The 26,309-nt window shown below is 62.1% G+C and overlaps 1 protein-coding gene across 1 annotated transcript in view; it reads left to right on the forward strand.

Moving 5' to 3' along the window:
• Window positions 1–24,567, forward strand: part of LOC121274826 (ataxin-2-like protein) — a 112,985-nt gene extending 88,418 nt beyond the window's left edge. Inside the window, exons 4-5 of the mRNA XM_041182191.1 lie at window positions 20,139–20,331; window positions 24,216–24,567. Of these exons, the coding sequence (XP_041038125.1) occupies window positions 20,139–20,331; window positions 24,216–24,265 (243 nt within the window). The 3' untranslated portion in view covers window positions 24,266–24,567. The remainder of the gene's footprint in view (window positions 1–20,138; window positions 20,332–24,215) is intronic.
• Window positions 24,568–26,309: the final 1,742 nt, after the last annotated feature.

A 26,309-nucleotide genomic window follows, 5' to 3' on the forward strand; every position in this document is an offset into this window, starting at 1 on the left:
GTGGTGTAGGAGTGTGTGTGTGTGAGCGTCTGGTGGTGTAGGAGTGTGTGCGAGCGTCTGGAGGTGTAGGAGTGTGTGCGAGCGTCTGGTGGTGTGCGAGCGTCTGGTGGTGTGCGAGCGTCTGGTGGTGTGCGAGCGTCTGGTGGTGTGCGAGCGTCTGGAGGTGTAGGAGTGTGTGCGCGAGCGTTTGTTCGTGTAGGAGCGTGTGTGCGAGCGTCTGGAGTTGTAGGAGCGTGTGTGCGAGCGTCTGGAGGTGTAGGAGTGTGTGTGCAAGCGTCTGGTGGTGTGCGAGCGTCTGGAGGTGTAGGAGTGTGTGTGCGAGCATCTGTAGGTGTAGGAGTGTGTGTGCGAGCGTCCGGAGGTGTGCGAGCGTCTGGTGGTGTAGGAGTGTGTGTGCGAGCGTCTGGAGGTGTAGCAGTGTGTGTGCGAGCGTCTGGAGGTGTAGGAGTGTGTGTGCGAGCGTCTGGTGGTGTAGGAGTGTGTGTGCGAGCGTCTGGCGGTATAGGAGTGTGTGTGCGAGCGTCTGGTGATGTAGGAGCGTGTGTGCGAGCGTCTGGTGATGTAGGAGCGTGTGTGCGAGCGTCTGGTGGTGTAGGAGTGTGTGTGCGAGCGTCTGGAGCTGTAGGAGTGTGTGTGCGAGCGCCTGGAGGTGTCGGAGTGTGTGTGCGAGCGTCTGGTGGTGTAGGAGCGTGTGTGCGAGCGTCTGGTGGTGTAGGAGCGTGTGTGCGAGCGTCTGGAGGTGTAGGAGTGTGTGTTCGAGCGTCTGGAGGTGTAGGAGTGTGTGTGCGAGCGTCTGGTGGTGTAGGAGTGTGTGCGAGCGTCTGGTGGTGTAGGAGTGTGTGTGCGAGCATCTGGTGGTGTAGGAGTGTGTGTGCGAGCGTCTGGTGTGCGAGCGTCTTGAGGTGTAGGAGTGTGTGCACGAGCGTCTGGTGGTGTGCGAGCGTCTGGAGGTGTAGGAGTGTGTGCGCGAGCGTCTGGAGTTGTAGGAGTGTGTGCACGAGCGTCTGGAGGTGTGCAAGCGTCTGGAGGTGTAGGAGCGTGTGTGTGCGAGCGTCTGGTGGTGTAGGAGCGTTTGTGTGCGAGCGTCTGGTGGTGTAGGAGTGTGTGTGTGCGAGCGTCTGGTGGTGTAGGAGTGTGTGCGAGCGTCTGGAGGTGTCGGAGTGTGTGCGAGCGTCTGGTGGTGTGCGAGCGTCTGGTGGTGTGCGAGCGTCTGGTGGTGTGCGAGCGTCTGGAGGTGTAGGAGTGTGTGCGCGAGGGTTTGGTGGTGTAGGAGCGTGTGTACGAGCGTCTGGAGGTGTAGGAGCGTGTGTGCGAGCGTCTGGAGGTGTAGGAGCGTGTGTGCAAGCGTCTGGAGGTGTAGGAGCGTGTGTGCGAGCGTCTGGAGGTGTAGGAGCGTGTGTGCGAGCGTCTGGAGGTGTAGGAGCGTGTGTGTGCGAGCGTCTGGTGGTGTAGGAGCGTGTGTGTGCGAGCGTCTGGTGGTGTAGGACCGTGTGTGTGTGAGCGTCTGGTGGTGTAGGAGTGTGTGCGAGCGTCTGGAGGTGTAGGAGTGTGTGTGCAAGCGTCTGGTGGTGTGCGAGCGTCTGGTGGTGTGCGAGCGTCTGGAGGTGTAGGAGTGTGTGCGCGAGCGTTTGGTCGTGTAGGACCGTGTGTGCGAGCGTCTGGAGTTGTAGGAGCGTGTGTGCGAGCGTCTGGAGGTGTAGGAGCGTGTGTGCGAGCGTCTGGAGGTGTAGGAGCATGTGCGTGAGCGTCTGGAGGTGTAGGAGTGTGTGTGCGAGCGTCTGGTGGTGTAGGAGTGTGTGTGCGAGCGTCTGGAGGTGTAGGAGTGTGTGCGAGCGTCTGGAGGTGTAGGAGTGTGTGTGCGAGCGTCTGGAGGTGTAGGAGCGTGTGTGCGAGCGTCTGGTGGTGTAGGAGCGTGTGTGCGAGCGTCTGGTGTTGTCCGAGCGTCTGGAGGTGTAGGAGTGTGTGTGCGAGCGTCTGGAGGTGTAGGAGTGTGTGTGCGAGCGTCTGGAGGTGTAGGAGTGTGTGTGCGAGCGTCTGGAGGTGTAGGAGTGTGTGTGCGAGCGTCTGGAGGTGTAGGAGAGTGTGTGCGAGCATCTGTTGGTGTAGGAGTGTGTGTGCGAGCGTCTGGTGTGCGAGCGTCTTGAGGTGTAGGAGTGTGTGCGCGAGCGTCTGGTGGTGTGCGAGCGTCTGGAGGTGCAGGAGTGTGTGCGCGATTGTCTGGAGGTGTAGGAGTGTGTGCACGAGCGTCTGGAGGTGTAGGAGCGTGTGTGTGCGAGCGTCTGGTGGTGTAGGAGTGTGTGTGTGAGAGCGTCTGGTGGTGTAGGAGTGTGTGCGAGCGTCTGGTGGTGTGCGAGCGTCTGGTGGTGTGCGAGCGTCTGGTGGTGTGCGAGCGTCTGGTGGTGTGCGAGCGTCTGGTGGTGTGCGAGCGTCTGGTGGTGTGCGAGCGTCTGGTGGTGTGCGAGCGTCTGGAGGTGTAGGAGTGTGTGCGCGAGCGTTTGGTGGTGTAGGAGCGTGTGCGCGAGCGTCTGGAGGTGTAGGAGCGTGTGTGCGAGCGTCTGGAGGTGTAGGAGCGTGTGTGCGAGCGTCTGGAGGTGTAGGAGCGTGTGTGCGAGCGTCTGGAGGTGTAGGAGCGTGTGCGTGAGCGTCTGGAGGTGTAGGAGTGTGTGTGCGAGCGTCTGTTGGTGTAGGAGTGTGTGTGCGAGCGTCTGGCGGTATAGGAGTGTGTGTGCGAGCGTCTGGTGATGTAGGAGCGTGTGTGCGAGCGTCTGGTGATGTAGGAGCATGTGTGCGAGCGTCTGGTGGTGTAGGAGCGTGTGTGCGAGCGTCTGGTGTGCGAGCGTCTGGAGGTGTAGGAGTGTGTGTGCAAGCGTCTGGTGGTGTGCGAGCGTCTGGAGGTGTAGGAGTGTGTGTGCGAGCGTCCGGAGGTGTGCGAGCGTCTGGTGGTGTAGGAGTGTGTGTGCGAGCGTCTGGAGATGTAGGAGTGTGTGTGCGAGCGTCTGGAGGTGTAGGAGTGTGTGTGCGAGCGTCTGGTGGTGTAGGAGTGTGTGTGCGAGCGTCTGGCGGTATAGGAGTGTGTGTGCGAGTGTCTGGTGATGTAGGAGCGTGTGTGCGAGCATCTGGAGGTGTAGGAGCGTGTGTGCGAGCGTCTGGTGGTGTAGGAGTGTGTGTGCGAGCGTCTGGAGCTGTAGGAGTGTGTGTGCAAGCGTCTGGTGGTGTGCGAGCATCTGTAGGTGTAGGAGTGTGTGTGCGAGCGTCCAGAGGTGTGCGAGCGTCTGGAGGTGTAGGAGTGTGTGTGCGAGCGTCTGGTGGTGTAGGAGTGTGTGTGCGAGCGTCTGGCGGTATAGGAGTGTGTGTGCGAGCGTCTGGTGATGTAGGAGCGTGTGTGCGAGCGTCTGGTGATGTAGGAGCGTGTGTGCGAGCGTCTGGAGGTGTAGGAGCGTGTGTGCGAGCGTCTGGTGGTGTAGGAGTGTGTGTGCGAGCGTCTGGAGCTGTAGGAGTGTGTGTGCGAGCGTCTGGTGGTGTGCGAGCGTCTGGTGGTGTAGGAGTGTGTGTGTGTGAGCGTCTGGTGGTGTAGGAGTGTGTGCGAGCGTCTGGAGGTGTAGGACTGTGTGCGAGCGTCTGGTGGTGTGCGAGCGTCTGGTGATGTGCTAGCGTCTGGTGGTGTGCGAGCGTCTGGTGGTGTGCGAGCGTCTGGAGGTGTAGGAGTGTGTGCGAGCGTCTGGTGGTGTGCGAGCGTCTGGTGGTGTGCGAGCGTCTGGTGGTGTGCGAGCGTCTGGAGGTGTAGGAGTGTGTGCGCGAGCGTTTGGTCGTGTAGGAGCGTGTGTGCGAGCGTCTGGAGGTGTAGGAGCGTGTGTGCGAACGTCTGGAGTTGTAGGAGCGTGTGTGCGAGCGTCTGGAGGTGTAGGAGCGTGTGCGAGCGTCTGGTGGTGTGCGAGCGTCTGGTGGTGTGCGAGCGTCTGGTGGTGTGCGAGCGTCTGGAGGTGTAGGAGTGTGTGCGCGAGCGTTTGGTGGTGTAGGAGCGTGTGTACGAGCGTCTGGAGGTGTAGGAGCGTGTGTGCGAGCGTCTGGAGGTGTAGGAGCGTGTGTGCGAGCGTCTGGAGGTGTAGGAGCGTGTGTGCGAGCGTCTGGAGGTGTAGGAGCGTGTGTGCGAGCGTCTGGAGGTGTAGGAGCGTGTGTGTGCGAGCGTCTGGTGGTGTAGGAGCGTGTGTGAGAGAGCGTCTGGTGGTGTAGGAGTGTGTGCGAGCGTCTGGAGGTGTAGGAGTGTGTGTGCAAGCGTCTGGTGGTGTGCGAGCGTCTGGTGGTGTGCGAGCGTCTGGAGGTGTAGGAGTGTGTGCGCGAGCGTTTGGTCGTGTAGGACCGTGTGTGCGAGCGTCTGGAGTTGTAGGAGCGTGTGTGCGAGCGTCTGGTGGTGTAGGAGTGTGTGTGCGAGCGTCTGGAGCTGTAGGAGTGTGTGTGCGAGCGCCTGGAGGTGTCGGAGTGTGTGTGCGAGCGTCTGGTGGTGTAGGAGCGTGTGTGCGAGCGTCTGGTGGTGTAGGAGCGTGTGTGCGAGCGTCTGGAGGTGTAGGAGTGTGTGTTCGAGCGTCTGGAGGTGTAGGAGTGTGTGTGCGAGCGTCTGGTGGTGTAGGAGTGTGTGCGAGCGTCTGGTGGTGTAGGAGTGTGTGTGCGAGCATCTGGTGGTGTAGGAGTGTGTGTGCGAGCGTCTGGTGTGCGAGCGTCTTGAGGTGTAGGAGTGTGTGCACGAGCGTCTGGTGGTGTGCGAGCGTCTGGAGGTGTAGGAGTGTGTGCGCGAGCGTCTGGAGTTGTAGGAGTGTGTGCACGAGCGTCTGGAGGTGTGCAAGCGTCTGGAGGTGTAGGAGCGTGTGTGTGCGAGCGTCTGGTGGTGTAGGAGCGTTTGTGTGCGAGCGTCTGGTGGTGTAGGAGTGTGTGTGTGCGAGCGTCTGGTGGTGTAGGAGTGTGTGCGAGCGTCTGGAGGTGTCGGAGTGTGTGCGAGCGTCTGGTGGTGTGCGAGCGTCTGGTGGTGTGCGAGCGTCTGGTGGTGTGCGAGCGTCTGGAGGTGTAGGAGTGTGTGCGCGAGGGTTTGGTGGTGTAGGAGCGTGTGTACGAGCGTCTGGAGGTGTAGGAGCGTGTGTGCGAGCGTCTGGAGGTGTAGGAGCGTGTGTGCAAGCGTCTGGAGGTGTAGGAGCGTGTGTGCGAGCGTCTGGAGGTGTAGGAGCGTGTGTGCGAGCGTCTGGAGGTGTAGGAGCGTGTGTGTGCGAGCGTCTGGTGGTGTAGGAGCGTGTGTGTGCGAGCGTCTGGTGGTGTAGGACCGTGTGTGTGTGAGCGTCTGGTGGTGTAGGAGTGTGTGCGAGCGTCTGGAGGTGTAGGAGTGTGTGTGCAAGCGTCTGGTGGTGTGCGAGCGTCTGGTGGTGTGCGAGCGTCTGGAGGTGTAGGAGTGTGTGCGCGAGCGTTTGGTCGTGTAGGACCGTGTGTGCGAGCGTCTGGAGTTGTAGGAGCGTGTGTGCGAGCGTCTGGAGGTGTAGGAGCGTGTGTGCGAGCGTCTGGAGGTGTAGGAGCATGTGCGTGAGCGTCTGGAGGTGTAGGAGTGTGTGTGCGAGCGTCTGGTGGTGTAGGAGTGTGTGTGCGAGCGTCTGGAGGTGTAGGAGTGTGTGCGAGCGTCTGGAGGTGTAGGAGTGTGTGTGCGAGCGTCTGGAGGTGTAGGAGCGTGTGTGCGAGCGTCTGGTGGTGTAGGAGCGTGTGTGCGAGCGTCTGGTGTTGTCCGAGCGTCTGGAGGTGTAGGAGTGTGTGTGCGAGCGTCTGGAGGTGTAGGAGTGTGTGTGCGAGCGTCTGGAGGTGTAGGAGTGTGTGTGCGAGCGTCTGGAGGTGTAGGAGTGTGTGTGCGAGCGTCTGGAGGTGTAGGAGAGTGTGTGCGAGCATCTGTTGGTGTAGGAGTGTGTGTGCGAGCGTCTGGTGTGCGAGCGTCTTGAGGTGTAGGAGTGTGTGCGCGAGCGTCTGGTGGTGTGCGAGCGTCTGGAGGTGCAGGAGTGTGTGCGCGATTGTCTGGAGGTGTAGGAGTGTGTGCACGAGCGTCTGGAGGTGTAGGAGCGTGTGTGTGCGAGCGTCTGGTGGTGTAGGAGTGTGTGTGTGAGAGCGTCTGGTGGTGTAGGAGTGTGTGCGAGCGTCTGGTGGTGTGCGAGCGTCTGGTGGTGTGCGAGCGTCTGGTGGTGTGCGAGCGTCTGGTGGTGTGCGAGCGTCTGGTGGTGTGCGAGCGTCTGGTGGTGTGCGAGCGTCTGGTGGTGTGCGAGCGTCTGGAGGTGTAGGAGTGTGTGCGCGAGCGTTTGGTGGTGTAGGAGCGTGTGCGCGAGCGTCTGGAGGTGTAGGAGCGTGTGTGCGAGCGTCTGGAGGTGTAGGAGCGTGTGTGCGAGCGTCTGGAGGTGTAGGAGCGTGTGTGCGAGCGTCTGGAGGTGTAGGAGCGTGTGCGTGAGCGTCTGGAGGTGTAGGAGTGTGTGTGCGAGCGTCTGTTGGTGTAGGAGTGTGTGTGCGAGCGTCTGGCGGTATAGGAGTGTGTGTGCGAGCGTCTGGTGATGTAGGAGCGTGTGTGCGAGCGTCTGGTGATGTAGGAGCATGTGTGCGAGCGTCTGGTGGTGTAGGAGCGTGTGTGCGAGCGTCTGGTGTGCGAGCGTCTGGAGGTGTAGGAGTGTGTGTGCAAGCGTCTGGTGGTGTGCGAGCGTCTGGAGGTGTAGGAGTGTGTGTGCGAGCGTCCGGAGGTGTGCGAGCGTCTGGTGGTGTAGGAGTGTGTGTGCGAGCGTCTGGAGATGTAGGAGTGTGTGTGCGAGCGTCTGGAGGTGTAGGAGTGTGTGTGCGAGCGTCTGGTGGTGTAGGAGTGTGTGTGCGAGCGTCTGGCGGTATAGGAGTGTGTGTGCGAGTGTCTGGTGATGTAGGAGCGTGTGTGCGAGCATCTGGAGGTGTAGGAGCGTGTGTGCGAGCGTCTGGTGGTGTAGGAGTGTGTGTGCGAGCGTCTGGAGCTGTAGGAGTGTGTGTGCAAGCGTCTGGTGGTGTGCGAGCATCTGTAGGTGTAGGAGTGTGTGTGCGAGCGTCCAGAGGTGTGCGAGCGTCTGGAGGTGTAGGAGTGTGTGTGCGAGCGTCTGGTGGTGTAGGAGTGTGTGTGCGAGCGTCTGGCGGTATAGGAGTGTGTGTGCGAGCGTCTGGTGATGTAGGAGCGTGTGTGCGAGCGTCTGGTGATGTAGGAGCGTGTGTGCGAGCGTCTGGAGGTGTAGGAGCGTGTGTGCGAGCGTCTGGTGGTGTAGGAGTGTGTGTGCGAGCGTCTGGAGCTGTAGGAGTGTGTGTGCGAGCGTCTGGTGGTGTGCGAGCGTCTGGTGGTGTAGGAGTGTGTGTGTGTGAGCGTCTGGTGGTGTAGGAGTGTGTGCGAGCGTCTGGAGGTGTAGGACTGTGTGCGAGCGTCTGGTGGTGTGCGAGCGTCTGGTGATGTGCTAGCGTCTGGTGGTGTGCGAGCGTCTGGTGGTGTGCGAGCGTCTGGAGGTGTAGGAGTGTGTGCGAGCGTCTGGTGGTGTGCGAGCGTCTGGTGGTGTGCGAGCGTCTGGTGGTGTGCGAGCGTCTGGAGGTGTAGGAGTGTGTGCGCGAGCGTTTGGTCGTGTAGGAGCGTGTGTGCGAGCGTCTGGAGGTGTAGGAGCGTGTGTGCGAACGTCTGGAGTTGTAGGAGCGTGTGTGCGAGCGTCTGGAGGTGTAGGAGCGTGTGCGAGCGTCTGGTGGTGTGCGAGCGTCTGGTGGTGTGCGAGCGTCTGGTGGTGTGCGAGCGTCTGGAGGTGTAGGAGTGTGTGCGCGAGCGTTTGGTGGTGTAGGAGCGTGTGTACGAGCGTCTGGAGGTGTAGGAGCGTGTGTGCGAGCGTCTGGAGGTGTAGGAGCGTGTGTGCGAGCGTCTGGAGGTGTAGGAGCGTGTGTGCGAGCGTCTGGAGGTGTAGGAGCGTGTGTGCGAGCGTCTGGAGGTGTAGGAGCGTGTGTGTGCGAGCGTCTGGTGGTGTAGGAGCGTGTGTGTGTGAGCGTCTGGTGGTGTAGGAGTGTGTGCGAGCGTCTGGAGGTGTAGGAGTGTGTGTGCAAGCGTCTGGTGGTGTGCGAGCGTCTGGTGGTGTGCGAGCGTCTGGAGGTGTAGGAGTGTGTGCGCGAGCGTTTGGTCGTGTAGGACCGTGTGTGCGAGCGTCTGGAGTTGTAGGAGCGTGTGTGCGAGCGTCTGGAGGTGTAGGAGCGTGTGTGCGAGCGTCTGGAGGTGTAGGAGCATGTGCGTGAGCGTCTGGAGGTGTAGGAGTGTGTGTGCGAGCGTCTGGTGGTGTAGGAGTGTGTGTGCGAGCGTCTGGAGGTGTAGGAGTGTGTGCGAGCGTCTGGAGGTGTAGGAGTGTGTGTGCGAGCGTCTGGAGGTGTAGGAGCGTGTGTGCGAGCGTCTGGTGGTGTAGGAGCGTGTGTGCGAGCGTCTGGTGTTGTCCGAGCGTCTGGAGGTGTAGGAGTGTGTGTGCGAGCGTCTGGAGGTGTAGGAGTGTGTGTGCGAGCGTCTGGAGGTGTAGGAGTGTGTGTGCGAGCGTCTGGAGGTGTAGGAGTGTGTGTGCGAGCGTCTGGAGGTGTAGGAGAGTGTGTGCGAGCATCTGTTGGTGTAGGAGTGTGTGTGCGAGCGTCTGGTGTGCGAGCGTCTTGAGGTGTAGGAGTGTGTGCGCGAGCGTCTGGTGGTGTGCGAGCGTCTGGAGGTGCAGGAGTGTGTGCGCGATTGTCTGGAGGTGTAGGAGTGTGTGCACGAGCGTCTGGAGGTGTAGGAGCGTGTGTGTGCGAGCGTCTGGTGGTGTAGGAGTGTGTGTGTGCGAGCGTCTGGTGGTGTAGGAGTGTGTGTGTGAGAGCGTCTGGTGGTGTAGGAGTGTGTGCGAGCGTCTGGTGGTGTGCGAGCGTCTGGTGGTGTGCGAGCGTCTGGTGGTGTGCGAGCGTCTGGTGGTGTGCGAGCGTCTGGTGGTGTGCGAGCGTCTGGTGGTGTGCGAGCGTCTGGAGGTGTAGGAGTGTGTGCGCGAGGGTTTGGTGGTGTAGGAGCGTGTGCGCGAGCGTCTGGAGGTGTAGGAGCGTGTGCGCGAGCGTCTGGAGGTGTAGGAGCGTGTGTGCGAGCGTCTGGAGGTGTAGGAGCGTGTGTGCGAGCGTCTGGAGGTGTAGGAGCGTGTGCGTGAGCGTCTGGAGGTGTAGGAGCGTGTGTGCGAGCGTCTGTTGGTGTAGGAGTGTGTGTGCGAGCGTCTGGCGGTATAGGAGTGTGTGTGCGAGCGTCTGGTGATGTAGGAGCGTGTGTGCGAGCGTCTGGTGATGTAGGAGCATGTGTGCGAGCGTCTGGTGGTGTAGGAGCGTGTGTGCGAGCGTCTGGTGTGCGAGCGTCTGGAGGTGTAGGAGTGTGTGTGCAAGCGTCTGGTGGTGTGCGAGCGTCTGGAGGTGTAGGAGTGTGTGTGCGAGCGTCCGGAGGTGTGCGAGCGTCTGGTGGTGTAGGAGTGTGTGTGCGAGCGTCTGGAGATGTAGGAGTGTGTGTGCGAGCGTCTGGAGGTGTAGGAGTGTGTGTGCGAGCGTCTGGTGGTGTAGGAGTGTGTGTGCGAGCGTCTGGCGGTATAGGAGTGTGTGTGCGAGTGTCTGGTGATGTAGGAGCGTGTGTGCGAGCGTCTGGAGGTGTAGGAGCGTGTGTGCGAGCGTCTGGTGGTGTAGGAGTGTGTGTGCGAGCGTCTGGAGCTGTAGGAGTGTGTGTGCAAGCGTCTGGTGGTGTGCGAGCATCTGTAGGTGTAGGAGTGTGTGTGCGAGCGTCCAGAGGTGTGCGAGCGTCTGGTGGTGTAGGAGTGTGTGTGCGAGCGTCTGGAGGTGTAGGAGTGTGTGTGCGAGCGTCTGGTGGTGTAGGAGTGTGTGTGCGAGCGTCTGGCGGTATAGGAGTGTGTGTGCGAGCGTCTGGTGATGTAGGAGCGTGTGTGCGAGCGTCTGGTGATGTAGGAGCGTGTGTGCGAGCGTCTGGAGGTGTAGGAGCGTGTGTGCGAGCGTCTGGTGGTGTAGGAGTGTGTGTGCGAGCGTCTGGAGCTGTAGGAGTGTGTGTGCGAGCGTCTGGTGGTGTGCGAGCGTCTGGTGGTGTAGGAGTGTGTGTGTGTGAGCGTCTGGTGGTGTAGGAGTGTGTGCGAGCGTCTGGAGGTGTAGGACTGTGTGCGAGCGTCTGGTGGTGTGCGAGCGTCTGGTGATGTGCTAGCGTCTGGTGGTGTGCGAGCGTCTGGTGGTGTGCGAGCGTCTGGAGGTGTAGGAGTGTGTGCGAGCGTCTGGTGGTGTGCGAGCGTCTGGTGGTGTGCGAGCGTCTGGTGGTGTGCGAGCGTCTGGTGGTGTGCGAGCGTCTGGAGGTGTAGGAGTGTGTGCGCGAGCGTTTGGTCGTGTAGGAGCGTGTGTGCGAGCGTCTGGAGGTGTAGGAGCGTGTGTGCGAACGTCTGGAGTTGTAGGAGCGTGTGTGCGAGCGTCTGGAGGTGTAGGAGCGTGTGTGCGAGCGTCTGGAGGTGTAGGAGCGTGTGCGTGAGCGTCTGGAGGTGTAGGAGCGTGTGCGTGAGCGTCTGGAGGTGTCGGAGCGTGTGCGCGAGCGTCTGGAGGTGTAGGATCGTGTGCGCGAGCGTCTGGAGGTGTAGGAGCTTGTGTGCGAGCGTCTGGAGGTGTAGGAGTGTGTGCACGAGCGTCTCGAGGTGTGCAAGCGTCTGGTGGTGTAGGAGCGTGTGTGTGCGAGCGTCTGGTGGTGTAGGAGCGTGTATGAGCGAGCGTCTGGTGGTGTAGGAGCGTGTATGAGCGAGCGTCTGGTGGTGTAGGAGTGTGTGTGTGTGAGCGTCTGGTGGTGTAGGAGTGTGTGCGAGCGTCTGGAGGTGTGGGAGTGTGTGCGAGCGTCTGGTGGTGTGCGAGCGTCTGGTGGTGTGCGAGCGTCTGGTGGTGTGCGAGCGTCTGGAGGTGTAGGAGTGTGTGCGCGAGCGTCTGGTCGTGTAGGAGCGTGTGTGCGAGCGTCTGGAGTTGTATTAGCGTGTGTGCGAGCGTCTGGAGGTGTAGGAGCGTGTGTGCGAGCGTCTGGAGGTGTAGGAGCGTGTGCGTGAGCGTCTGGAGGTGTAGGAGCGTGTGCGTGAGCGTCTGGAGGTGTAGGAGCGTGTGCGCGAGCGTCTGGAGGTGTAGGATCGTGTGCGCGAGCGTCTGGAGGTGTAGGAGCTTGTGTGCGAGCGTCTGGAGGTGTAGGAGCGTGTGTGCGAGCGTCTGGAGGTGTAGGAGCGTGTGTGCGAGCGTCTGGCGGTGTAGGAGCGTGTGTGCGAGCGTCTGGAGGTGTAGGAGCGTGTGTGCGAGCGTCTGGTGGTGTAGGAGCGTGTGTGCGAGCGTTTGGAGGTGTAGGAGTGTGTGTGCAAGCGTCTGGTGGTGTGCGAGCGTCTGGAGGTGTAGGAGTGTGTGTGCGAGCATCTGGAGGTGTAGGAGTGTGTGTGCGAGCGTCCGGAGGTGTGCGAGCGTCTGGTGGTGTAGGAGTGTGTGCGCGAGCGTCTGGAGGTGTAGGAGTGTGTGTGCGAGCGTCTGGAGGTGTAGGAGTGTGTGTGCGAGCGTCTGGAGGTGTAGGAGCGTGTGTGCGAGCGTCTGGAGGTGTACGAGCGTGTGTGCGAGCGTCTGGAGGTGTGCGAGCGTCTGGTGGTATAGGAGTTTGTGTGTGAGCGTCTTGTGATGTAGGAGCGTGTGTGCGAGCGTCTGGAGGTGTAGGAGCATGTGTGCGAGCGTCTGGAGGTGTAGGAGCGTTTCTGCGAGCGTCTGGTTGTGTAGGAGCGTGTGTGCGAGCGTCTGGTGGTGTGCGAGCGTCTGGAGGTGTAGGAGTGTGTGTGTGCGAGCGTCTGGTGGTGTAGGAGCGTGTGTGTGCGAGCGTCTGGTGGTGTAGGAGTGTGTGTGTGTGAGCGTCTGGTGGTGTAGGAGTGTGTGCGAGCGTCTGGAGGTGTAGGAGTGTGTGCGAGCGTCTGGTGGTGTGCGAGCGTCTGGTGGTGTGCGAGCGTCTGGTGGTGTGCGAGCGTCTGGTGGTGTGCGAGCGTCTGGAGGTGTAGGAGTGTGTGCGCGAGCGTTTGTTCGTGTAGGAGCGTGTGTGCGAGCGTCTGGAGTTGTAGGAGCGTGTGTGCGAGCGTCTGGAGGTTTAGGAGCGTGTGTGCGAGCGTCTGGTAGTGTAGGAGCATGTGCGTGAGCGTCTGGAGGTGTAGGAGCGTGTGCGTGAGCGTCTGGAGGTGTAGGAGCGTGTGCGCGAGCGTCTGGAGGTGTAGGATCGTGTGCGCGAGCGTCTGGAGGTGTAGGAGCTTGTGTGCGAGCGTCTGGAGGTGTAGGAGTGTGTGCACGAGCGTCTGGAGGTGTGCAAGCGTCTGGTGGTGTAGGAGCGTGTGTGTGCGAGCGTCTGGTGGTGTAGGAGCGTGTGTGAGCGAGCGTCTGGTGGTGTAGGAGTGTGTGTGTGTGAGCGTCTGGTGGTGTAGGAGTGTGTGCGAGCGTCTGGAGGTGTAGGAGTGTGTGCGAGCGTCTGGTGGTGTGCGAGCGTCTGGTGGTGTGCGAGCGTCTGGTGGTGTGCGAGCGTCTGGTGGTGTAGGAGCGTGTGTGTGCGAGCGTCTGGTGGTGTAGGAGCGTGTGTGAGCGAGCGTCTGGTGGTGTAGGAGTGTGTGTGTGTGAGCGTCTGGTGGTGTAGGAGTGTGTGCGAGCGTCTGGAGGTGTAGGAGTGTGTGCGAGCGTCTGGTGGTGTGCGAGCGTCTGGTGGTGTGCGAGCGTCTGGTGGTTTGCGAGCGTCTGGTGGTGTGCGAGCGTCTGGAGGTGTAGGAGTGTGTGCGCGAGCGTTTGGTCGTGTAGGAGCGTGTGTGCGAGCGTCTGGAGTTGTAGGAGCGTGTGTGCGAGCGTCTGGAGGTGTAGGAGCGTGTGTGCGAGCGTCTGGAGGTGTAGGAGTGTGTGCGCGAGCGTCTGGAGGTGTAGGAGCGGGTGCGTGAGCGTCTGGAGGTGTAGGATCGTGTGCGCGAGCGTCTGGAGGTGTAGGAGCTTGTGTGCGAGCGTCTGGAGGTGTAGGAGCGTGTGTGCGAGCGTCTGGAGGTGTAGGAGCGTGTGTGCGAGCGTCTGGCGGTGTAGGAGCGTGTGTGCGAGCGTCTGGAGGTGTAGGAGCGTGTGTGCGAGCGTCTGGTGGTGTAGGAGCGTGTGTGCAAGCGTTTGGAGGTGTAGGAGTGTGTGTGCAAGCGTCTGGTGGTGTGCGAGCGTCTGGAGGTGTAGGAGTGTGTGTGCGAGCATCTGGAGGTGTAGGAGTGTGTGCGAGCGTCTGGTGGTGTGCGAGCGTCTGGTGGTGTGCAAGCGTCTGGAGGTGTAGGAGTGTGTGTGTGCGAGCGTCTGGTGGTGTAGGAGCGTGTGTGTGCGAGCGTCTGGTGGTGTAGGAGCGTGTGTGTGTGAGGGTCTGGTGGTGTAGGAGTGTGTGCGAGCGTCTGGAGGTGTAGGAGTGTGTGCGAGCGTCTGGTGGTGTGCGAGCGTCTGGTGGTGTGCGAGCGTCTGGAGGTGTAGGAGTGTGTGTGCGAACATCTGGAGGTGTAGGAGTGTGTGTGCGAGCGTCGAGGTGTAGGAGTGTGTGTGCGAGCGTCTGGAGGTGTAGGAGTGTGTGTGCGAGCGTCTGGAGGTGTAGGAGCGTGTGTGCGAGCGTCTGGAGGTGTAGGAGCGTGTGTGCGAGCGTCTGGTGGTGTAGGAGCGTGTGTGCGAGCGTTTGGAGGTGTAGGAGTGTATGTGCAAGCGTCTGGTGGTGTGCGAGCGTCTGGAGGTGTAGGAGTGTGTGTGCGAGCATCTGGAGGTGTAGGAGTGTGTGTGCGAGCATCTGGAGGTGTAGGAGTGTGTGCGAGCGTCTGGTGGTGTGCGAACGTCTGGTGGTGTGCGAGCGTCTGGTGGTGTGCGAGCGTCTGGAGGTGTAGGAGTGTGTGCGCGAGCGTTTGGTCGTGTAGGAGCGTGTGTGCGAGCTTCTGGAGTTGTAGGAGCGTGTGTGCGAGCGTCTGGAGTTGTAGGAGTGTGTGTGCGAGCGTCTGGAGGTGTAGGAGCGTGTGTGCGAGCGTCTGGAGGTGTAGGAGCGTGTGCGTGAGCGTCTGGAGGTGTAGGAGCGTGTGCGTGAGCGTCTGGATGTGTAGGAGCGTGTGCGTGAGCGTCTGGAGGTGTAGGAGTGTGTGCGCGAGCGTCTGGAGGTGTAGGATCATGTGCGCGAGCGTCTGGAGGTGTAGGAGCTTGTGTGCGAGCGTCTGGAGGTTTAGGAGCGTGTGTGCGAGCGTCTGGAGGTGTAGGAGCGTGTGTGCGAGCGTCTGGCGGTGTAGGAGCGTGTGTGCGAGCGTCTGGAGTTGTAGGAGCGTGTGTGCGAGCGTCTGGAGTTGTAGGAGCGTGTGTGCGAGCGTCTGGTGGTGTAGGAGCGTGTGTGCGAGCGTTTGGAGGTGTAGGAGTGTGTGTGCCAGCGTCTGATGGTGTTCGAGCGTCTGGAGGTGTAGGAGTGTGTGTGCGAGCATCTGGAGGTGTAGGAGTGTGTGTGCGAGCGTCCGGAGGTGTGCGAGCGTCTGGTGGTGTAGGAGTGTGTGTGCGAGCGTCTGGAGGTGTAGGAGTGTGTGTGCGAGCGTCTGGAGGTGTAGGAGTGTGTGTGCGAGCGTCTGGAGGTGTAGGAGCGTGTGTGCGAGCGTCTGGAGGTGTAGGAACATGTGTGCGAGCGTCTGGAGGTGTAGGAGCGTGTCTGCGAGCGTCTGGTTGTGTAGGAGCGTGTGTGCGAGCGTCTGGTGGTGTAGGAGTGTGTGTGCGAGGGTCTGGTGGTGTGCGAGGGTCTGGTGGTGTGCGAGGGTCTGGTGGTGTGCGAGTTTGTGTGCGACCGTCTGGTGTAGGAGTGTGTGCGCGAGCGTCTGTAGGTGTCGGAGTGTGTGTGCGAGCGTCTGGAGGTGTAGGAGTGTGTGTGCGAGCGTCTGGAGGTGTAGGAGTGTGTGTGCGAGCGTCTGGAGGTGTAGGAGTGTGTGTGCGAGCGTCTGGAGGTGTAGGAGTGTGTGTGCGAGCGTCTGGAGGTGTAGGAGTGTGTGTGCGAGCGTCTGGTGGTGTAGGAGCGTGTGTGCGAGCGTCTGGTGTGCGAGCGTCTGGAGGTGTAGGAGTGTGTGTGCAAGCGTCTGGTGGTGTGCGAGCGTCTGGAGGTGTAGGAGTGTGTGTGCGAGCATCTGTAGGTGTAGGAGTGTGTGTGCGAGCGTCCGGAGGTGTGCGAGCGTCTGGTGGTGTAGGAGTGTGTGTGCGAGCGTCTGGAGGTGTAGCAGTGTGTGTGCGAGCGTCTGGAGGTGTAGGAGTGTGTGTGCGAGCGTCTGGTGGTGTAGGAGTGTGTGTGCGAGCGTCTGGCGGTATAGGAGTGTGTGTGCGAGCGTCTGGTGATGTAGGAGCGTGTGTGCGAGCGTCTGGTGATGTAGGAGCGTGTGTGCGAGCGTCTGGTGGTGTAGGAGTGTGTGTGCGAGCGTCTGGAGCTGTAGGAGTGTGTGTGCGAGCGCCTGGAGGTGTCGGAGTGTGTGTGCGAGCGTCTGGTGGTGTAGGAGCGTGTGTGCGAGCGTCTGGTGGTGTAGGAGCGTGTGTGCGAGCGTCTGGAGGTGTAGGAGTGTGTGTGCGAGCGTCTGGTGGTGTAGGAGTGTGTGTTCGAGCGTCTGGAGGTGTAGGAGTGTGTGTGCGAGCGTCTGGTGGTGTAGGAGTGTGTGTGCGAGCGTCTGGTGGTGTAGGAGTGTGTGTGCGAGCATCTGGTGGTGTAGGAGTGTGTGTGCGAGCGTCTGGTGTGCGAGCGTCTTGAGGTGTAGGAGTGTGTGCGCGAGCGTCTGGTGGTGTGCGAGCGTCTGGAGGTGTAGGAGTGTGTGCGCGAGCGTCTGGAGGTGTAGGAGTGTGTGCACGAGCGTCTGGAGGTGTGCAAGCGTCTGGAGGTGTAGGAGCGTGTGTGTGCGAGCGTCTGGTGGTGTAGGAGCGTTTGTGTGCGAGCGTCTGGTGGTGTAGGAGTGTGTGTGTGCGAGCGTCTGGTGGTGTAGGAGTGTGTGCGAGCGTCTGGAGGTGTCGGAGTGTGTGCGAGCGTCTGGTGGTGTGCGAGCGTCTGGTGGTGTGGGAGCGTCTGGAGGTGTAGGAGTGTGTGCGCGAGCGTTTGGTGGTGTAGGAGCGTGTGTACGAGCGTCTGGAGGTGTAGGAGCGTGTGTGCGAGCGTCTGGAGGTGTAGGAGCGTGTGTGCAAGCGTCTGGAGGTGTAGGAGCGTGTGTGCGAGCGTCTGGAGGTGTAGGAGCGTGTGTGCGAGCGTCTGGAGGTGTAGGAGCGTGTGTGTGCGAGCGTCTGGTGGTGTAGGAGCGTGTGTGTGCGAGCGTCTGGTGGTGTAGGAGTGTGTGTGTGTGAGCGTCTGGTGGTGTAGGAGTGTGTGCGAGCGTCTGGAGGTGTAGGAGTGTGTGAGAGCGTCTGGTGGTGTGCGAGCGTCTGGTGGTGTGCGAGCGTCTGGTGGTGTGCGAGCGTCTGGAGGTGTAGGAGTGTGTGCGCGAGCGTGTGGTCGTGTAGGAGCGTGTGTGCGAGCGTCTGGAGGTGTAGGAGCGTGTGTGCGAGCGTCTGGAGGTGTAGGAGCGTGTGCGCGAGCGTCTGGAGGTGTAGGAGCGTGTGCGCGAGCGTCTGGAGGTGTAGGAGCGTGTGCGCGAGCGTCTGGAGGTGTAGGAGCGTGTGCGCGAGCGTCTGGAGGTGTAGGAGCGTGTGCGCGAGCGTCTGGAGGTGTAGGATCGTGTGCGCGAGCGTCTGGAGGTGTAGGATCGTGTGCGCGAGCGTCTGGAGGTGTAGGAGCGTGTGCGCGAGCGTCTGGAGGTGTAGGAGCGTGTGCGCGAGCGTCTGAAGGTGTAGGAGCGTGTGTGCGAGCGTCTGGAGGTGTAGGAGCGTGTGTGCGAGCGTCTGGAGGTGTAGGAGCGTGTGTGCGAGCGTCTGGTGGTGTAGGAGCGTGTGTGCGAGCGTCTGGTGTGCGAGCGTCTGGAGGTGTAGGAGTGTGTGTGCAAGCGTCTGGTGGTGTGCGAGCGTCTGGAGGTGTAGGAGTGTTTGTGTGCGAGCATCTGGAGGTGTAGGAGTGTGTGTGCGAGCGTCCGGAGGTGTACGAGCGTCTGGTGGTGTAGGAGTGTGTGTGCGAGCGTCTGGAGGTGTAGGAGTGTGTGTGCGAGCGTCTGGAGGTGTAGGAGTGTGTGTGCGAGCGTCTGGAGGTGTAGGAGTGTGTGTGCGAGCGTCTGGAGGTGGAGGAGTGTGTGTGCGAGCGTCTGGTGGTGTAGGAATGTGTGTGCGAGCGTCTGGAGGTGTAGGAGCGTGTGTGCGAGCGTCTGGAGGTGTGCGAGCGTCTGGTGGTATAGGAGTGTGTGTGCGAGCGTCTGGTGATGTAGGAGCGTGTGTGCGAGCGTCTGGAGGTGTAGGAGCATGTGTGCGAGCGTCTGGAGGTGTAGGAGCGTGTCTGCGAGCGTCTGGTTGTGTAGGAGCGTTTGTGCGAGCGTCTGGTGGTGTAGGAGTGTGTGTGCGAGGGTCTGGTGGTGTGCGAGGGTCTGGTAGTGTGCGAGTGTGTGTGCGAGCGTCTGGTGGTGTAGGAGTGTGTGCGCGAGCGTCTGGAGGTGTCGGAGCGTCTGGAGGTGTCGGTGCGTGTGTGCGAGCGTCTGGTGGTGTACGAGTGTGTGTGCGAGCGTCTGGTGGTGTAGGAGTGTGTGTGCGAGCGTCTGGAGGTGTTCAAGCGTCTGGTGGTATAGGGGTGTGTGTGCGAGCGTCTGCTGATGTAGGAGCGTGTGTGCGAGCGTCTGGAGGTGTAGGAGCGTGTGTGCGAGCGTCTGGTGGTGTAGGAGTGCGAGCGTCTGGTGATGTAGGAGTGTGTGTGCGCGCGTCTGGAGGTGTAGGAGTGTGTGTGCGAGCGTCTGGTGGTGTAGGAGTGTGTGTGCGAGCGTCTGGTGGTGTAGGAGTGTGTGTGCGAGCGTCTGGAGGTGTAGGAGTGTGTGTGCGAGCGTCTGGTGTGCGAGCGTCTTGAGGTGTAGGAGTGTGTGCGCGAGCGTCTGGTGGTGTGCGAGCGTCTGGAGGTGTAGGAGTGTGTGCGCGAGCGTCTGGAGGTGTAGGAGTGTGTGCACGAGCGTCTGGAGGTGTGCAAGCGTCTGGAGGTGTAGGTGCGTGTGTGCGCGAGCGTCTGGTGGTGTAGCAGCCTGTGTGTGCGAGCGTCTGGTGGTGTAGGAGTGTGTGTGTGCGAGCGTCTGGTGGTGTAGGAGCGTGTGTGTGCGAGCGTCTGGTGGTGTAGGAGTGTGTGTGTGTGAGCGTCTGGTGGTGTAGGAGTGTGTGCAAGCGTCTGGAGGTGTAGGAGTGTGTGCGAGCGTCTGGTGGTGTGCGAGCGTCTGGAGGTGTAGGAGTGTGTGCGCGAGCGTTTGGTGGTGTAGGAGCGTATGTGCGAGCGTCTGGAGGTGTAGGAGCGTGTGTGCGAGCGTCTGGAGGTGTAGGAGCGTGTGTGCGAGCGTCTGGAGGTGTAGGAGCGTGTGTGCGAGCGTCTGGAGGTGTAGGAGCGTGTGCGCGAGCGTCTGGAGGTGTAGGAGCGTGTGCGTGAGCGTCTGGAGGTGTAGGAGCGTGTGTGCGAGCGTCTGGTGTGCTAGAGTCTGGAGGTGTAGGAGTGTGTGTGCAAGCGTCTGGTGGTGTGCAAGCGTCTGGAGGTGTAGGAGTGTGTGTGCGAGCATCTGGAGGTGCAGGAGTGTGTGTGCGAGCGTCCGGAGGTGTGCGAGCGTCTGGTCGTGTAGGAGTGTGTGTGTGAGCGTCTGGAGGTGTAGGAGCGTGTGTGCGAGCGTCTGGAGGTGTGCGAGCGTGTCTGCGAGCGTCTGGTTGTGTAGGAGCGTGTGTGCGAGCGTCTGGTGGTGTAGGAGTGTGTGTGCGAGGGTCTGGTGGTGTGCGAGGGTCTGGTGGTGTGCGAGGGTCTGGTGGTGTGCGAGCGTCTGGTGGTGTAGGAGTGTGTGCGCGAGCGTCTGGAGGTGTCGGAGCGTGTGTGCGAGCGTCTGGAGGTGTAGGAGTGTGTGTGCGAGCGTCTGGAGGTGTAGGAGCGTGTGTGCGAGCGTCTGGTGTGCGAGAGTCTGGAGGTGTAGGAGTGTGTGTGCAAGCGTCTGGTGGTGTGCAAGCGTCTGGAGGTGTAGGAGTGTGTGTGCGAGCATCTGGAGGTGCAGGAGTGTGTGTGCGAGCGTCCGGAGGTGTGCGAGCGTCTGGTCGTGTAGGAGTGTGTGTGTGAGCGTCTGGTTGTGTAGGAGCGTGTGTGCGAGCGTCTGGTGGTGTGCGAGGGTCTGGTGGTGTGCGAGGGTCTGGTGGTGTGCGAGGGTCTGGTGGTGTGCGAGGGTCTGGTGGTGTGCGAGCGTCTGGTGGTGTAGGAGTGTGTGCGCGAGCGTCTGGAGGTGTAGGAGCGTGTGTGCGAATGTCTGGTGGTGTAGGAGCGTGTGTGCGAGCGTCTGGAGGTGTAGGAGTGTGTGCGAGCGTCTGGTGGTGTAGGAGTGTGTGTGCGAGCGTCTGCTGGTGTAGGAGTGTGTGCGCGAGCGTCTGGTGGTGTAGGAGCGTGTGCGCGATCGTCTGATGGTGTTGGAGTGTGTGTGCGAGCGTCTGGAGGTGTAGGAGTGTGTGCGCGAGCGTCTGGAGGTGTCGGAGCGTGTGCGCGAGCGTCTGTTGGTGTCGGAGCGTGTGTGCGAGCGTCTGATGGTGTAGGAGCGTGTGTGCGAGCGTCTGGTGGTGTAGGAGCGTGTGTGCGAGCGTCTGGTGGTGTAGGAGCGTGTGCGCGGGCGTCTGGTGGTGTGCGAGCGTCTGGAGGTGTAGGAGTGCGTGCGCGAGCGTCTGGTGGTGTAGGAGAGTGTGTGCGAGTGTCTGATGGTGTAGGAGTGTGTGCGCGAGCGTCTGGTGGTGTGCGAGCGTCTGGAGGTGTAGGAGTGTGTGTGCAAGCGTCTGGTGGTGTAGGAGCGTGTGTGCGAGCGTCTGGTGGTGTGCGAGCGTCTGGAGGTGTAGGAGTGTGTGTGCAAGCGTCTGGTGGTGTAGGAGCGTGTGTGCGAGCGTCTGGTGGCGGTGAGCGTGCCGGTGCCAGACCCCGTCTCCCTTATCCTTTCTGCTGATTCTCTCTCCCTCTGCCACTTTGCCCCCAGGCACATGTACAGTCAGGGATGGCTGCCCCTCACCACCATCCCGGGACCTCCCACCCTGCTCAGGTCATGCTGCTGCCTGCCCCCCAGACTCACGGGCATGGAGGACCACCACAACAGGGTGTGGCGCACAGCGGAGTCGCCACTATGTCTGCCTCTGCGGCCACGCACTATACCTACATTGGGCATCACCAAGGTAAGGACTGGACTGTGCTGGGTACGAACAGCGTGAGGGTCAGTGCTGAGGGAGCGCCGCACTGTCGGAGGGTCAGTGTCGAGGGAGAGCCGCAGTGTGGGAGGGTCAGTGCTGAGGGAGAGCCGCACTGTCGGAGGGTCAGTGCTGAGGGAGAGCCGCACTGTCGGAGGGTCAGTGCTGAGGGAGAGCCGCACTGTGGGAGGGTCAGTGCTGAGGGAGAGCCGCACTGTGGGAGGGTCAGTGCTGAGGGAGAGCCGCACTGTGGGAGGGTCAGTGCTGAGGGAGAGCCGCACTGTCGGAGGGTCAGCGCTGAGGGAGAGCCGCACTGTAGGAGGGTCAGTGCTGAGGGAGAGCCGCACTATCGAAGGTTCAGTGCCGAGGGAGTGCCGCACTGTCGGAGGGTCAGTGCCGAGGGAGAGCCGCACTGTCGGAGGGTCAGTACTGAGGGAGAGCCGCACTGTCGAAGGTTCAGTGCCGAGGGAGAGCCGCAGTGTGGGAGGGTCAGCGCTGAGGGTGCGCCGCACTGTCGGAGGGTCAGTGCAGATGGAGCGCCGCACTATCGGAAGGTCAGTGCTGAGGGAGTGCCGCACTGTCGGAGCGTCAGTGCTGAGGGAGCGCCGCACTGTCGGAGCGTCAGTGCTGAGGGAGCGCCGCACTGTCGGAGGGTCAGTACTGAGGGAGAGCCACACTGTCGGAGGGTCAGTGCTGAGGGAGAGCCGCACTGTCGGAGGGTCAGTGCAGATGGAGCGCCGCACTATCGGAGGGTCAGTGCTGAGGGAGAGCCGCACTGTCGGAGGGTCAGTACTGAGGGAGAGCCGCACTGTCGGAGGGTCAGTAGCGAGGGAGAGCCACACTGTCGGAGGGTCAGTGCTGAGGGAGAGCCGCACTGTCGGAGGGTCAGTGCAGATGGAGCGCCGCACTATCGGAGGGTCAGTGCTGAGGGAGAGCCGCACTGTCGGAGGGTCAGTACTGAGGGAGAGCCGCACTGTCGGAGGGTCAGTAGCGAGGGAGAGCCGCACTGTCGGAGTGTCAGTACTGAGGGAGCGCCGCACTGTCGGAGGGTCAGTGCTGAGGGATAGCCACACTGTCGGAGGGTCAGTGCTGAGGGAGCGCCGCACTGTTGGAGGGTCAGTGCTGAGGGAGAGCCGCACTGTCCGAGGGTCAGTGCTGAGAGAGCGCCGCACTGTCGGAGGGTCAGTGCTGAGGGAGAGCCGCACTGTCCGAGGGTCAGTGCTGAGGGAGAGCCGCACTGTCCGAGGGTCAGTGCTGAGGGAGAGCCGCACTGTCCGAGGGTCAGTGCTGAGAGAGCGCCGCACTGTCGGAGGGTCAGTACTGAGGGAGAGCCGCACTGTCGGAGGGTCAGTGCTGAGGGAGCGCCGCACTATCGGAGGGTCAGTCCTGAGGGAGAGCCGCACTGTGGGAGGGCCAGTGCCGAGGGAGAGCCGCACTGTGGGAGGGTCAGTGCTGAGGGAGAGCTGTAATGTGGGAGGGTCAGTGCTGAGGGAGAGCCGCACTGTCGGAGGGTCAGTGCTGAGGGAGAGCCGCACTGTCGGAGGGTCAGCGCTGAGGGTGCGCCACACTGTCAGTGGGTCAGTGCCGAGGAAGCGCTGCACTGTGGGAGGGTCAGTGCTGAGGGAGCGCCGCACTGTGGGAGGGTCAGTGCTGAGGGAGCGCCGCACTGTCGGAGCGTCAGTGCTGAGGGAGCACCGCGCTGTCGGAGGGTCAGTACTGAGGGAGAGCCGCACTGTCGGAGTGTCAGTACTGAGGGAGCGCCGCACTGTCGGAGGGTCAGTGCTGAGGGAGTGCTGCACTGTCGGAGGGTCAGTGCTGAGGGAGTGCTGCACTGTCGGAGGGTCAGTGCTGAGGGATCGCCGCACCGTTGGAGGGTCAGTGCTGAGGGAGAGCCGCACTGTCCGAGGGTCAGTGCTGAGAGAGCGCCGCACTGTCGGAGGGTCAGTACTGAGGGAGAGCCGCACTGTCCGAGGGTCAGTGCTGAGAGAGCGCCGCACTGTCGGAGGGTCAGTACTGAGGGAGAGCCGCACTGTCGGAGGGTCAGTGCTGAGGGAGCGCCGCACTATCGGAGGGTCAGTCCCGAGGGAGCGCCACACTGTCGGAGGGTCAGTGCCGAGGGAGAGCCGCACCGTCGGAGGGTCAGTGCTGAGGGAGCCCCGCACTGTCGGAGGGTCAGTCCTGAGGGAGCGCCGCACGGTCGGAGGGTCAGTGCTGAGGGAGCGCTGCACGGTCGGAGGGTCAGTGCTGAGGGAGCGCTGCACGGTCGGAGGGTCAGTGCTGAGGGAGCGCCGCACTGTCGGAGGGTCAGTGCCGAGGGAGAGCCGCACTGTCGGAGGGTCAGTGCTGAGGGAGAGCCGCACGGTCGGAGGGTCAGTGCTGAGGGAGCGCCGCACGGTCGGAGGGTCAGTGCTGAGGGAGCGCCGCACGGTCGGAGGGTCAGTGCTGAGGGAGAGCCGCACTGTCGGAGGGTCAGTGCTGAGGGAGAGCCGCACTGTCGGAGGGTCAGTGCTGAGGGAGCGCCGCACCGTCGGAGGGTCAGTCCTGAGGGAGCGCCGCACGGTCGGAGGGTCAGTGCTGAGGGAGCGCTGCACGGTCGGAGGGTCAGTGCTGAGGGAGCGCCGCACTGTCGGAGGGTCAGTGCTGAGGGAGAGCCGCACTGTCGGAGGGTCAGTGCTGAGGGAGAGCCGCACTGTCGGAGGGTCAGTGCTGAGGGAGCGCCGCACTATGGGAGGGTCAGTGCCATTAATGTGAAGGGGCTGCCCAATAAAGAGATACCTGGTCTCCAACAACTACCTGACAGTCAAATTGCCACAGTTAGAATTCTCAAGTTCAGGCTTTACTCTGTATCTAACCCCGTGCTGTACCTGTCCTGGGAGTGTTTGATGGGGACGATGTAGAGGGAGCTTTACTCTGTATCTAACCCTGTGCTGTACCTGTCCTGGGAGTGTTTGATGGTGACAGTGTAGAGGGATATTTACTCTGTATCTAACCCCGTGCTGTACCTGTCCTGGGAGTGTTTGATGGGGACAGTGTAGAGGGTGATTTACTCTGTATCTAACCCCGTGCTGTACCTGTCCTGGGAGTGTTTGATGGGGACAGTGTAGAGAGAGCTTTACTCTGTATCTAACCCCGTGCTGTACCTGTCCTGGGAGTGTTTGATGGGGACGGTGTAGAGGGAGATTTACTCTGTATCTAACCCCGTGCTGTACCTGTCCTGGGAGTGTTTGATGGGGACAGTGTAGAGGGAGATTTACTCTGTATCTAACCCCGTGCTGTACCTGTCCTGGGAGTGTTTGATGGGGACAGTGTAGAGGGTGATTTACTCTGTATCTAACCCCGTGCTGTACCTGTCCTGGGAGTGTTTGATGGGGACAGTGTAGAGGGTGATTTACTCTGTATCTAACCCCGTGCTGTACCTGTCCTGGGAGTGTTTGATGGGGACAGTGTAGAGGGAGATTTACTCTGTATCTAAACCCGTGCTGTACCTGTCCTGGGAGTGTTTGATGGGGACAGTGTAGAGGGAGCTTTACTCTGTATCTAACCCCGTGCTGTACCTGTCCTGGGAGTGTTTGATGGGGACGGTGTAGAGGGAGATTTACTCTGTATCTAACCCCGTGCTGTACCTGTCCTGGGAGTGTTTGATGGGGACAGTGTAGAGGGAGATTTACTCTGTATCTAACCCTGTGCTGTACCTGTCCTGGGAGTGTTTGATGGGGACAGTGTAGAGGGAGATTTACTCTGTATCTAACCCCGTGCTGTACCTGTCCTGGGAGTGTTTGATGGGGACGGTGTAGAGGGAGATTTACTCTGTATCTAACCCCGTGCTGTACCCCTCTCTCTCTCTCTCTCTCTCTCCCTCCCTCTCTCCGCAGTGCCTGTTCAGCCTCACCAGCAGCAACTATTCCATCCACAAGGGAACTGACCGAGCCGGGACACAGGCTGGATACCAGAACGCCGGTGATGCGAGTGGAGAAGAGGCTCCCTGATGTACTTCCTTCTCCTCCTCCAGCACAGCCCCCTGGACCCCACTGACGAGGACAGACAGGAGCCTCCGAGACCCCTCCCTACTCTGGGAGCCAGCAGCAGGCCGGGAGAGCGCACATAACCCACTCTTTCCCCCTCCCCCTCTCTCCCCTCGCCCTCCATCTCTCTCCCTCCCCCTCTCTCCCCTCGCCGCCCTCCATCTCTCCCCTCCCCCCTCTCCCCTCGCCCTCCATCTCTCCCCTCCCCCTCTCTCCCTCCACCCTCCATCTCTCTCCCTCCCCCTCTCTCCCCTCGCCGCCCTCCATCTCTCCCCTCCCCCTCTCTCCCCTCGCCCTCCATCTCTCCCCTCCCCCTCTCTCCCCTCCCCCCATCTCTCCCCTCACTCTCCCCTCTCTCCCCTCCGCCTCCATCTCTCCTCTCCCCCTCTCTCCCCTCCCCCTCTCTCCCTCCGCCCTCCATCTCTCCCCTCACCCTCCATCTCTCCCCTCCCCCTCTCTCCCCTCGCCCTCCCTCTCTCCCTCTGCCCTCCATTTCTCCCCTCCGCCCTCCATTTCTCCCCTCCGCCCTCCATTTCTCCCCTCCGCCCTCCATTTCTCCCCTCCGCCCTCCATTTCTCCCTCCGCCCTCCATTTCTCCCCTCCGCCCTCCATTTCTCCCTCCGCCCTCCATTTCTCCCCTCCGCCCTCCATTTCTCCCCTCCGCCCTCCATTTCTCCCCTCCGCCCTCCATTTCTCCCCTCCGCCCTCCATTTCTCCCCTCCGCCCTCCATTTCTCCCCTCCGCCCTCCATCTCTCCCCTCCTCCCTCCATCTCTCCCCTCCTCCCTCCATCTCTCCCCTCCGCCCTCCATCTCTCCCCTCCGCCCTCCCCTCTCTCCCCCTCCCTCCGCCCTCCATCTCTGCCCTCACCCTCTCTCCCTCCGCCCTCCATCTCTGCCCTCACCCTCTCTCCGCCCTCCATCTCTTCCCTCACGCTCTCTCCCTCCGCCCTCCCCCTCTCTCCCTCCGCCCTCCATCTCTCCCCTCACCCTCTGTCCCTCCACCCTCCATCTCTCCCCTCACCCTCTCTCCCTCCGCCCTCCATCTCTCCCCTCTGCCTCCCCCTCTCTCTCCTCCCCCTCCCCCTCTCCCCCTCCCCCTCTCTCCCTCTGCCTCCTCCCTCTTTCACCCTTGCAACCCCTCTTTTTCTCTCCCATTCCCTCCCTCACGCACCCCCTCCCATTCTCTCTCACTCCCTCCCTCTATTGCGCACTAGCTCTCTCCCTCCCCCATTCACTCCCCCTCGCCCTCGCGCTCTCCCTCCCTCCCTTCTCCCCCTCTCGCTCACTCTATCCTCCTGGCTTCGCCCATACTCCCTCCCTCTGTCACCCCCTCGCTCCCTCCCTCCCTCTGTCACCCCCTCGCTCCCTCCCTCCCTCTGTCACCCCCTCGCTCCCTCCCTCCCTCTGTCACCCCCTCGCTCCCTCCCTCCCTCTGTCACCCCCCTCGCTCCCTCCCTCCCTCTGTCACCCCCCTCGCTCCCTCCCTCCCTCTGTCACCCCCTCGCTCCCTCCCTCCCTCTGTCACCCCCTCGCTCCCTCCCTCCCTCTGTCACCCCCTCGCTCCCACCCTCCCTCTGTCACCCCCTCGCTCCCACCCTCCCTCTGTCACCCCCTCGCTCCCACCCTCCCTCTGTCACCCCCTCGCTCCCACCCTCCCTCTGTCACCCCCTCGCTCCCACCCTCCCTCTGTCACCCCCTCGCTCTCTCCCTCCCTCTGTCACCCCCTCGCTCCCACCCTCCCTCTGTCACCCCCTCGCTCCCACCCTCCCTCTGTCACCCCCTCGCTCTCTCCCTCCCTCTGTCACCCCCTCGCTCCCACCCTCCCCCTCTCACACTCTATCCCCTCTTCCCCGCCCACACTCCCTCCCTCCCCTCTCTCTCTCTGTCCCCCCTGCGCACACACTCCCTCCCTCCCCCTCTCCCTCACTCTATCCCCCCCTCCC

Source organism: Carcharodon carcharias (genome assembly GCF_017639515.1).
Source record: "Carcharodon carcharias isolate sCarCar2 chromosome 38 unlocalized genomic scaffold, sCarCar2.pri SUPER_38_unloc_31, whole genome shotgun sequence".
Taxonomy (NCBI): domain Eukaryota; kingdom Metazoa; phylum Chordata; class Chondrichthyes; order Lamniformes; family Lamnidae; genus Carcharodon; species Carcharodon carcharias.